This window comes from Micromesistius poutassou (genome assembly GCF_964030765.1).
Source record: "Micromesistius poutassou genome assembly, chromosome: 3".
NCBI classification, from domain to species: domain Eukaryota; kingdom Metazoa; phylum Chordata; class Actinopteri; order Gadiformes; family Gadidae; genus Micromesistius; species Micromesistius poutassou.
Window position 1 is genome coordinate 15,837,609 of NC_140273.1, and position 12,500 is coordinate 15,850,108.

Below are 12,500 nucleotides of genomic sequence, written 5' to 3' on the forward strand. Positions count from 1 at the left end.
TTGCCCATGCCATTTGGCACCTGTTCGTCGCCATGGGAGCAGCCATACACTACTACGCCATCTGGAAATACCTCTACGCCCAGCAGGCCAATCAGGTGCAGACGTCCAGGTGACATCAGCTGTGACCTCATTGGAGTCTGGGAAACGGCTCCTGCCATTGAGGGAAATCACAGGACACTGCGAGGAGAACGCGTTTAGGTTTTCTTGCTTAAGACGCTGTGGTCAAAACGTTTCACTTCGTCAAAGGGTTCAGTTGAATGGGTTAACAGCACACGAGAGCGTGACTCGCGGTCATTATTGCGTTACTTTGCATTGAGGTGTTCTCCTCGTCGGTGTAAATATTGGTTTTGTTATATTTAGAATTACATATTTATGAAAAACACGACCAGAGCCCTAGAATGCGTGCTATTCGTTTGGTATGTTATGATTTAGTATGGGCATTTTTGTCAGTGAGTAACTTATGATTTCACTAATCAAAGCACTACACTAGAATGTATTTATTTTCTTTTTTATAACCGGCATATAGATATTCACAACTATATTTCAGTTTGAGTAATAGAGTATCGGGATCAACTCACAACACACGTTACTATATAGCATTGCTATAGATTTTCTTAATTCATTTTACTATACAGTTTTGCAACGCGTTACTAGTTTGAGATGAAATCCACCATGTCGGGTGAATTGGGGTTTAACCTCAACAAGGGGGAGGAACCACTGAATCACCATAGAAACACACTGCCAGAAAGCTGAATTCATAGCACACTACTGCTCTAATGCTGTGTACTTCACACTTAAAAAAAAAGGAAACCGAAGCTATAGTATTGTTGAACAATCTGGCCCAATAGTACGGCATCTCAGGTGTGTGTGCGTGCGCGTGTGTGTTTTGTGTGTGTGTGCGCGTCTGTGTGGCGTGCACGCGTATACCGCGTCCACGGCCTATTGGGGGGTACTCTCGATTCCCCTGAACCCCAAAGCCTCGAATAGGCTGAGTCAATGTTTACACTCTTAACACGTATACCTTGAACGCAACCGCGCAAGTTGAGGATAGTGTAAGAATCATAACACCCCACCCCTTGTATCTACTCAACATGTGACAGCACATGGACCACGGGACACGCCTCACGGCGAGGCAGTGTCGAGGAGCGAGCTCACGGAGCACCTGTGCGGGCTGTAAAACACGATAGCCTTTTTTTGGTTGAAGCCTCGATATAAGCAGAGCAGCCCCTCGCAGGCTTTTTTTTTGCTGTTGCAAATCCACCGTAGGACATCTACATGTAACCTTTAATTATGTTGGCCGCTTTGTTCCTGAGTTGCCTCGGTGCGAGTCACTCACAAGAGGCGCTCGCCTCCAAAAAAAAAAAAAAAGAAGGAAAGCCCTCAGCGACGCGACAGAAGCTAGCAAAACACTCGGTTTCCATGGATAACAATAGCAAGACAGACGCCCTTTCCCCAGCTGCTCGAAAAGTATTCAGTGTGATCAGGGCCTCGCAGAGAGTTGGTTAACAGTGGTAGCTCACTGCTCTAGCGTGGCTGCCCAGGAAGAATGTACTAGCAAGTACTAGGTGAGCTATTCCAGCTGGGTCATATTGTACAGCACCTATGTATTGTCTGAAGGCATTAGAAATGTCCTTTTTAATGCCTCACTTGTTCCTTTTGTCTTTATTTTGTTATTCTATAAGGTTCTATTGTGAAACTCTGATGAATCTGTCTGCTTTTAGTCTACAGTGAACATTGTGTTGGAACAAATGTTTTTATGATAATAATATTATAAGAAGAAAGCTTATTGAGTTTTTTTTTTTTTACTTCTCGATTCAAATGTAAAGGCTTGCATTAATACATGCTGGTCTACATGTGTATTGACAGCTACGGAGCTTAGATATGTTGTTGTTCTTTTGCACATATCTCGACATTGTGTATTGAGTATGTAATGGGTTGAGCGATCAAATTCCCAGATGCCCAGCCCCCTGTCCCAGCCCCCCTTCCCCTCCTGCTGCTTCACTGCCTCTGAACACACCCAGACAACAAGAGACTCAAACTCAATCATTCCAGTTAACTGTCTCATGACCAAATACTAATGTGTACTTTTTGAAAAACGAAAAAAAAGAAGAAAAAAAAAAGTCAACACCGTTTTTATTTGTTGTTTAAAATAACTCTAATCATGGCAAATGTATCCGTTTTTTGTAAGTACTGTACAGACGGTTTAGTATTTATCAATAGTATTAAATAATATTAAATAGTGTACCACGCCTGCATTGTACGTAAGCTGGCCTTTTTGTTTTGTCCCTTGTTTATATATATATATATATATATATATTAGGACACGGGCAAAACTCATTGGAGAATGACTCTCTACGTGCAGTGCTGACATACTGACATCTTCTAATGGACGATCCCTTTGCTTCTTTTCCACTGCCAGAAGTTTAAAACGATCTGTTCGTTCCAGTCTGTGTGGGGAGATGACGGAGTCCCCTATAAGTGCTGATACTGTACTCTATAGGAAGGTTAAAGGTTTGCGGGGATAATGTACTCCCGGACCCCAGCCCGCAGAGGCCACTCCTGAATGGACTTCTCTCTTAATGGGGCCTCGATGTCTGTCTTATGACGTGAGGGCCCTGCTTCTCTGTGGTGATCTAAGCCCTTTATGAAGCCTTTGTGAACACGGCTATCGTCATAATAATTTGTATCGTCATTATTATTACAATTATAGTTATTACTACGATGCACAGTATTTCTTGATGCTCTACGATGCTGGAGTCCGCTGCTTCTTGTGGTCTTAGTGCTGCTGGTGATTTCTTGGGCCATAGGATGCTGTCTCGGTTCTGCTTAGACACTAATTATATTAACCGCCACTCCCTCACTCTCTCCCTCGGCCTGTCCTCTCTCTCTCTCTCTCTCTCTCTTGCTCTCAGTGTCTCTTGCTCTCTCTTTCTCGACGCCACTCGTCTGGCCGATGGCCAGAATATGAGGTATTAATGTTAGAGTGGTAAATGCTGTTATTTAAAAATAAATATAGGCAACGAGAAAAGTCTTATTGACCAGGTCTGCACCCCAACTATTGATCTCTCTCTCTCTCTCTCTCTCTCTCTCTCTCTCTCTCTCTCTCTCTCTCTCTCTCTCTCTCTCTCTCTCCCTCCCCCCTCGCCCCCATTATCGTTCCATATTTCAAATGCCATTGTGTCTGTGGTGCTTATATGTTGGTGATTACTATGTGATGCCAGCAATTCTTGTATATTTTGTATTTTTTGTCTTTTAATAAAGGTCTTTTACATGAGTATATACCTTGCCTGGGAAAGGTTTTATTTGTATTCGATTTAAGATTATGTCTTCTTTCCAAGGAGTGTATAGGCCTATACTTGACATGTAATAGTATCAGTTTATGCAATTAAAGTCAAAAGTAAAGCCTAAACTAGTCCATCAGCCCAAGCCTATTTCAGTTTAAGTTCCTTCCTTTCCAATATCGTCAATATAATCATGTAACAGTAGAAAGCTCGGTGCATCATTAAGTTTAAAATACATCCGCACGTCACGTACCCACGCGTAGTTGCTGTTACCTCTGGTCTCCACTAGACGGCGATATTAGCCCAGGTCGCAGACATAGCAGGTGCACCCGAGGAAAAGACCTGTCTGAAATCTTCGGATGTTTCCGCTCCCACTCGGGGCTGAGCTAGCGTCAATTGGAATGCGGTCGCCGGAGGCAGTAGGTATCGCTGGACCACTTGACTGTGTGATGTGCAGATGGAAACAGAGGCTATAAATGGTGTCTTATAGTTCAAGTTAACGAGGGTGGTGGCTGAGGACTCACTATAAGCGTTGGACTATGTTTCGCTCGGCATAGAGAGGCGTTTTATGTGTTGCGTATGACTCTGCGTGGTATGTTTAAAGTGAGATGGAATTGAAGCGACGCCGAGGATTCCCCAGCACCGCGGAACCACGCACTGCAGACTGCGTGAGTAGACCACCACTACAAATGCAATAGACACCCGGCGGACGTCTGTCTCAGGGGGCTCACCGCCGGCCAAACTGATGGAAGTCACGCATGAACTTTACTGAGCTTATTAATAGGCCTGCATGCATTTATAACGTCCAGTGAGGTTCGATATTACTGCTTAGGTTCCAAATAAAAACAGGCCTATTTTTTTTCCCCCCACAGTATTGTGTTATTATCCATCAAACCCATGGCTCAAATAAACTTGTGCTAAATGATTTACGCGGATTTTAAATAAATTGTGAGCACGGGAGTCCCCGCGTAACACCAGCGGCGTTCCGGCGGTGGAGTTTAACGGATGGCTCGCTCGCGCCACGGCGGAATTTTCTACTAGCTTTTGTTGCGCTGGCGGTTGCTACTGACGACCAAACTGCCACATAAGTAGCGAACAGAACGGGCGTAAATAAATGTCAAATGAACCACCACCGCGCCAACTCATGTTGTAGTGCAATATCATACTCCGTTTGGTATTCTTCATGGTTTAATGCTGACCTTCGCGCGTTCTACACAAGGACAGACGTTCACGAAATAGCAACACAAAAGGCGCAGTAAACATTGCCCCCTAATTGACTTAATTAGACTTTAAAATAGCCTGGGTTGGTGGCCCCGTGCCGGTCATTCTGTTGTTTCAACTGTCCGTGCGTGTGAATGTGCGTGTAGTGTGTGTGTGCGTGTGTGTGTGTGTGTGTGTGTGTGTGTGTGTGTGTGTGTGTGTGTGTGTGTGTGTGTGTGTGTGTGTGTGTGTGTGTGTGTGTGTGTGTGTGTGTGTGTGTGCGTGTGCCAGGGGTCTGTTGGCCCAAGGATTGAGATAACTGCGGCCAAGTAGCCAGATTACTCTGGATTAGCGAGTATTTAAAATAGTCACGTTATCCCACCAATGCTCGCAGAGTCAACATATTTCAGTCTGCCTTTCAGGTTTGTAAAAGAAAAAAGCGTTGTATCAAAGGAACCTAAGACCTTTTAGTAATGCCAAGTATGCTGTTATTAACAGCATACTATAATAAAGGAAAACAAATCATTGTAGAGGTTTTTGAGGTTGCTTGAGGATTCATAATGCATAATAATTATAATACAAATTATAATAATGATAATAATGATACCTAATCAAAGTGAAGTGTATTTTCATTATCATTTCTTCTAATAGTTGTATTCTATCTATTTATTTTCGTTTTTCTGTTGTATTTTGTAACAGTCCAAAGCTAACCCAATAATGTTCAGACAGAGAAACGCATTTGACCCAGAAAGAATGGTTTCTATGGTTACCGATTTTAGTAGGTTTTCAAGACATGAAAGTTTCCAAAAAGTCACTGGCACTTCTAAATATGAAATTGCCTCAGTTTTCTGCAAATTCATCTGCTTTGTGAAGACTTGCAAAAGGCCTAATGGACAATTTGACCTAAAAAAACAATAGAATTACGTAGCAAAATATAAATATGAAACAAATATACTCATAGTCTTGAATTTGTATCATCGTTTAAGAACTGATAGGATCCAATAGAAATGAACACCTAGGTCAGATTAGATAGAGTGCAGGTCTCAGGTTTGTCTGAAAAGTGACACCATCCTGCTCTGTTTCCTGGCCAGGGCTACAAGACAGTCTGAGACATGAGCAACATCTGACTCCAAACCTCCAACCTTCTGCACCCCAAGACAGAGCTGTGGCACCCCGGGGTCACTTTCTACCAGGTACTTCATCTCCCTCCATACAAACTAGCTCTGTCTGTCTGTCTGCCTGTCTGTCCGTCCATCCTCCCCCCTATTTCGTTCTCTCTGTCTCTCTGTCTGTCTGTCTGTCTGTCTGTCTGTCTGTCTCTCTCTTTCTCTGTCAATCATGCTCTCTCTTTCAGTCTGTCTCTCTGCCTCTATCCATTGCTCTCTGTCTCTGTTGCTCCATATTGCTCTGTCTGTATGTCTCTCTCAATTTGAATCCTACAGTATTTCTGGTTTCAATCATTACCTTACTAAATAGGGAGTGCAGTTTTGAACCCACGGCTGTCTATGTTAAGCTTACTGCTCTTTCTTCCATACCTCCTCCTCGTTCTCCCTCTCTCTCTCTCTCTCTCTCTCTCTCTCTCTCTCTCTCTCTCCCTCTCTCTCGCTCTCTCTTTGTCTGCCTCACTCTCCCTCTCTCTGTCTGCATCTCTCAGCCTTTTTTTGCATGGGAAATAAACCTTTTACGTGGCAGTTTACAGATTTAAAAAATCTTATTTGTCTCTGTCTCTCTTGAGTGTGTTGTTTGAATACCAATTCCAAACTGTTAAGGTGTGTCTATGATTTTGCGCGTGTGCCTGTGTGTGTCTTCCAGTTGTCCAGGGCGTGGGACTGACAGCAGCAGCAGCACCATGTTCTATGGCTCTTCATCGGGGGCCAGCATGTCCCTGCCGTCCAAGAGCCGTCTGAAACGCCAGAGCAGGACCTTCACCCAGGTATACGCACGCACGCACGCACCGCGCATACGCACACGCACGCACACAGACACATCATTCATTCATAACTTTACTGGTAAAGAATAGAATGTCGACGGTGTCCGCTGTTTGTACGCTGTCAAATCTAATGTGCGGCTGACTGACTAGTCATCCGCGCCACTCGCTCAGCCTGCGCCGCCTGCCCACCAGGTGTTGTACCGCACGCTGAGCTACCGGGACCGCGTGCCGGCCGAGAACGGCGTGGCGGCGCCGGCGCGCGGCGAGCGCTGCTCCGACGCGGAGCCCCCCGAGCGGCCGGCCGACGACCCGGCGGAGCTGTCCACGCAGAGCTCGGCCCCCGGCGTGCTGAAGATCTTCGGCGACGAGATCTGCGCCGGCGCCAACTACAAGAGCGTGCTGGCCACGCACCGCTCCAGCGCCCAGGAGCTTGTCAAGGAGGCGCTCGAGCGCTATTCGCTCAACAAGGGCGCCGCCCACTCCTACGTGCTGTGCGACGTGATCGGCCGCCTGGAGGGCAGCGGGGACGGCGTGGGCTGGAGGACGGAGTGCCTGCGCGCCATGGGGGACAACGAGAAGCCCCTGCTGCTGCAGGAGCTGTGGAAGCCGCGCGAGGGACACGCCCGGCGCTTCGAGCTGCGGCGGCGGGCCGAGGTGGAGGAGCTCAACGCCAAGGATAAGGACACGGTCACGGCGGGTGAGGACGCAGCCGCGCGCGCACACACACACACACGCACAGACGCACGCAGACAGGCGCACTGGCACTGGCACGCTCGCTCACGCACGAATACACACCCCGCAGACGGACGGACACAGGAAAGCACATTCATACAGGCTGGCTGGCTGGCTGGCTGGCTGGCATGTGCACACATTCACACAGACACACACACACACGCACACACCCGCACACACACACAAAGAAAGACACAAGCAGGCATACTCACACATACATGCAGACACGCTGGCTTACTCGCACACGTTCATACAGACAAACAAACTCAATCAAAGCAGCAGGTACACACACATGCATGCAAAAACACAGACACACACACCTGCAGGAACACACATGCATGCAGTCTCATACCTGCACATACAGTATGCAGGCACTCAAACACCCCCCCCCCCCCACACACACACACACACACACACACACACACACACACACACACACACACACACACACTAAACCTTGCACATTATCATCATAAGCTACCTGGTATTTAATCTCTGCACAGGAGAAAATAGTTTGGGTGTGTGTGTGTGTGTGTGTGTGTGTGTGTGTGTGTGTGTGTGTGTGCATGCATGCGTGCTTGCCGGCCCATGTGTGTGTCTGTTTGTGTGAAGGAGAGAATAGGATGGGGAGAACACCACACGTTGTGGCCTCTCTTAGGTTCACTGCACAGAGCTATGCTCTCTCTCAGCTCAGCAATTCGCCGGTAGACAAGACATCAGGTCTGTGCAATTAGCCGTTTTGCACAGCGAAGAGCATTAGCCTGCAGGAGTGTTAACACTAACAGTTAAGTACAAGTTCATGTCCTCTGTGTAATACTTTTTTAATAATGTGTTTAGGGGACCTAGCCTAAAGTATATTTAGGTTAACATACCCTTTGATGCTTTCCCAACTGTGGTCTGAGCTCTACTTTAAACTCTCCTGTTTCAAGAATGACTTGTTGGAGCTCACCAGAGAATGGTGGGTGCAACTTCTTACCGTAGTACTTTGACCTATAAGGGGGAAACGTCTGTAGGTTACCACTGGTGAGGTCTGTAGATCAAGATGGTGCAACAAACTGAACTAATAGAATATATGTTATTAGTACATATCAGTGAATATGGCATGACTTCCGTCCGATACAAATACTCACATAGTTGAGAGTATTTGTATGGTATGCAGGATACAAGATAGCTGTAGTAATGGTATTTATACTAACTGTGATTTATTATAATTTTACCACAGAAAGCAACATAATGAGATGGATTATTTTACTTTTCTATAGCTGATCAGGCTACAATCACTTGTTAATACGCTTGTCAATATGTGACATAATTTACATAATTTACAGAATTAGGCTTTGAGGGAATTACGCTGTAGTTCCACGTCTGCAATCCAGTGTGTGAAAGTTTGCGGTTGTTTGTCTGTGTTAGCTTGTGGCTTTGTGTTTGTTTATGCTTATGTGTTACTTCTGTATGCCCTTTGTGTTGGTGTGTATGTGTAAACGATCATTAGAGCAAGCCTTGTGGATGAACTTTAATCATTGGGGATTTGTAAAAAAAAAAAGAAATTCCATGTATGTGCATGCTCAGCCTGACATGCAAACTATACCATGAAGCAATATCGATTGTTAACCATCTTAATTATTACTTGATCCATATTAAGCCTGCTTAGATAACAAGGCCTAATATGTACTACAACTTAAGGCAAAACATTTAGCACTTGGCATTTACACCATTGTGGTCGTGTTTACATTGAGTTCCTCACTATTGTGACTGGTGAGTAAATAGGGAGTCGGGAGCCGGTGATATATGTGTGTTTGATGTTAGGATAAATCAGAGGACTTGTAGTAACTGGGCTCCTAGGATGTTTCCAGACAGTATCATTTGTCTAAAAAGAGAAACCTCCATTCCCTTGGGCAAAGTCTGGTACACCTTGGCACAACACTGAGAGTGTACCACTTGCTATTGAACCTATAATATATAAGCTCAGTCTTTTGCAAGGTTACACGCCGTTTTCACTGTTTCCATGTTCACACTAACCTTTGCTATGTTGTGTTACAGTATTTGATAAATACTGTGGGGCATATCCTTTTTGTGTTTCCTTTTTGTTTACCCTGTGTGTTATGTGTGTGTTTGTTGTTTTTGATGTTTTCTGAGCATGTGCATGTGAGTGTACTATGTACTGTTGTATACTGATATGTACCATAACTTAATTTAAAGGAGATAGCAACTGAAAGGTACTTTCATGTTGTGTAGGATTCTCCTGAATGGAATCCCTCACAGTTAGAAGCGCTATTGTAATAGCCTATGTTACACATCTCAGTCAGTTTATTTTGGTAGCAAAACTCTCAACACTTTTACACATCACTATGTTTTAGTGTCTTTCCCCAACATAAAATGAAAGAGTAATCATCAACTGTAGCTGTTTTCTTTCTTTTGTGTGAAGAATTCCAGAGATGTTAAGGAAAAAATCCTACACTAAAAACCTTTAGTTATATCTCTGAATAAGTTATCTCTCGCTTGCAAATGTGATATGACTAACAACAAAACTCCATTCATCTCTTCTGTGCTAGCATGTCTTGTGGTGTGTGTTTATGTTTTCTGTGTGTTTGTGTATGTCTTCTTTGTGTGTGTCTGTCTGTCTGTCTGTCTGTGTGTGTGTGTGTGTGTGTGTGTGTGTGGGCTTGTGTGTGTCAGTGTGGGAGTCAGTCTGTGGCTGGTGTTTTGGGGACTGTTCTCTCCGCCTTCCTCCACCTAACCCCTCCCCCCACCCTGCTGTAGGGACCAAAACCCCCCAATTCCTGGCAGCTCTCATGGGTCGCTCTGGGCTGGGCAGACACAGGAGCTCCCCCCTTCGACCCGGTCGGGTGGTACAGTCCGGCTCCAAAGGTGGGGACTGGCCGTCAGGTAGGGTGGCTCGTCAGTCATTGCCATGGAGACCACCCCTACCTACCTACCTACCTACCTCGTACCACCAGTGCCCACCCACCCCATCACCCCAATGAGTGTGTGAGTGTTGGGGCAGGGGGGCGGAGGGAGGGGGCAGGGGGCATGGCTGCGTGAGAGCCATCGCATCGTTGTCTCGAGTTCACGGATGACAGGAGGGATGATTTACATTTCACCACACCCACTGTGTGCCGGTGCGGTGTGTGGCGCCCCATGTGATACCATGCAACCTATCCCGAGTCACCGCAGCCTGGTGTTTGCCTGACCCGCCCAAATGTTGTCAGTTTGTCAAGTATTCCTAAACCCTCCCCCTCCCTTTCCAAGATTTCATTCAGCCTACATCTTCTACTCCTCTGCTTCATGTCCTACTGACTCCCCCTGGCCGCCACCGCCCCCCCCCCCCCCCCCCCCACCACAACAAACTATTTATTCTGGATCTCTCTTGCTCTCTGTCTTCTGTCTCTCTTTGTATCCCTCTCTGTCCCTCTCTCTATCTCTGTCCCTCTCTCTTTCTCTCTCACTCTCTCTCTCTTTATGTAACTCTGTCTCTCTCTCTCTATCTGTCTCTCTCTTTATGTAACTCTCTGTCTCTCTCTCTCTCTATCTGTCTCTCTCTGTATCTCTCCCTGTCTCTCTCTCTGTCCGTCTCTCTCTGCATCTCTGTATCTCTGTCTCTGTCTCGCTCTGTCTCTCTTTCCCTCTCTGTCTCTCTCTCTCTCTCTCTCTCTCTCTCTCTCTCTCTCTCTCTCTCTCTCTCTCTCTCTCTCTCTGTCTCTGTCTCTGTCTCTCTCTCTCTGTCTCTCTCTCTGGCTGCAGATATTAATGCCCAGGCCCGTAAGCTCCAGAGGAACAGGGCCAAGGGGACCCTGACCCTCCCCAGGCCGGGCAGCTCCTCCCTCTGCCGTAGCCTCAGCGAGACCAGCCTCAACCAGGTGGGACCACCGGGATTTACATTCCCTGTTTACCCCATTCACTTAGCCCACAGACTGTTCCAAAGTCACTCAAAGCTGAAGACATTTGATTATTTTGAAAGTCCAAATCCGTGCTGAAAGTGCTGAAAGACCAGGTGTGTGTAGATAGCTGTAAGAAGAATGGGTTGGACTTGATTTGACCCCTGACATTTAATGAAGAGCTTATGTGTCAATACAAAGAAGCAAATCTGTCTAAAACGAATTGACCTGCCAATAGAACATGTCTACACCCAACTGCAAACAACAGTTACAGCGAACATAAATCGCTCTGCCACGCCTATGTATTAAAAAGGTTTCCTGAAGCGTCTTCTAGTCCAGGCCATATGGATCTTTCTCCACTGTTGAGGAACCCTGTGTGAGAGTTGGACGGACTTCATGCTACTTTATTAAAACCCTGTATGCTTGTGTATTAACTATCCATTGTGTGTGTGTGTGTGTGTGTGTGTGTGTGTATATGAGTGTATCCGTTTGTGTGTGTGTCTCTGTGTGCCTGTCTTTGTATCTGTGTGTGTGTGTGTGTGTGTCTGTGTGTCTGGGTGTGCGCGTCTGTGTGTGTGTGTGTAGCTGGACCTGGGTGAGGAGCCCAAGCGGTACTACTCCACCCTGCCGGGGCCCCTGAGGGCCCGAGGGGGCCGGGAGCGGGACGGCCCCGGATCGGGGGGGCGGAGGAAAGAGGAGGGGAGCCAGGGGGGAGGAGGCGACGTGAAGCACTCCTTGTACCAGTCGCCCCACCTGCTGCTGCTGCAGGGCTACAACAAACAGGTGAAGCACGCGACGGTGGACGCACCACGACGGAGGATCAGTGGGGCAAGCACAGAGCTGGGTCTACCGTCAAAAATCACGTGACGATAATTATGCAGTATGTGTATGTAGAATTCACTATTTATTAGATCACGTATAATGTATTTTGCCCGAGTGGAAATATACAAGGGATTGATTTTTGCTAGTGTCAGCGTTCATTCAGTGATGAATCTGGAACACATCGGCTATAAGGATGAGTACTTGAATATAAACGCGTCACACAAGAACAAACGAATGTGGGGTCGACCGATGATTCTGTTAAGATCACTTGAGTCAGGAAACACAACGCACAACGTGTGTCCGCTCGCCGCCTCTCAGGCACGCGCGTGCGTCGACGCTCAGAGGCTACGCTGTGCGCCCCCCTCCCAGGACTGCCTGGTGTACCTGCTGAACCGCGAGCAGCACACGGTGGGCCAGGAGACGCCGTCGGCCCGGCCCAACATCTGCCTCTCCTCGCCCGACATCCTGCCCCTGCACTGCCGCCTGCGGCGCGTCCCGCTGCCCCGTCGCCACGGCCAATGCGTGGCCAACGGCGGCAAGCCCGGCGAGGACCCGGCGGAGGGCGGCGGCGGCGGCGGCGGCGGGCGGTTCTGCGTGGCGGTGGAGCCCCTCCCCCACGCGGGGGTCCTGGTGAACTTCGCCCGCTGCGAGCGCTCCAGC

The 12,500-nt window shown here is 47.2% G+C and overlaps 2 protein-coding genes across 4 annotated transcripts in view; both read left to right on the forward strand.

Moving 5' to 3' along the window:
- Window positions 1-186, forward strand: part of mmd2a (monocyte to macrophage differentiation-associated 2a) — a gene marked incomplete at its 5' end in the record, with an annotated part of 5,109 nt that extends 4,923 nt beyond the window's left edge. The window contains one exon of the mRNA XM_084465975.1: window positions 1-186. This exon is cut by the window's left edge and continues 91 nt beyond it. Within this exon, the coding sequence (XP_084322101.1) occupies window positions 1-113 (113 nt within the window). The 3' untranslated portion in view covers window positions 114-186.
- Window positions 187-6,330: 6,144 nt separating this feature from the next.
- radil (Ras association and DIL domains) overlaps window positions 6,331-12,500 on the forward strand; it is a gene marked incomplete at both ends in the record, with an annotated part of 19,300 nt that continues 13,130 nt past the window's right edge. For 2 of the 3 annotated variants that reach the window (XM_084465496.1, XM_084465497.1), the window contains 6 exons: window positions 6,331-6,414; window positions 6,604-7,108; window positions 9,904-10,011; window positions 10,885-11,000; window positions 11,604-11,801; window positions 12,210-12,500. The exon at window positions 12,210-12,500 is cut by the window's right edge and continues 496 nt beyond it. In XM_084465496.1, coding sequence (XP_084321622.1) covers window positions 6,331-6,414; window positions 6,604-7,108; window positions 9,904-10,011; window positions 10,885-11,000; window positions 11,604-11,801; window positions 12,210-12,500 — 1,302 coding nt within the window. The remainder of the gene's footprint in view (window positions 6,415-6,603; window positions 7,109-9,903; window positions 10,012-10,884; window positions 11,001-11,603; window positions 11,802-12,209) is intronic. The other variant, XM_084465498.1, reaches the window with a different exon arrangement.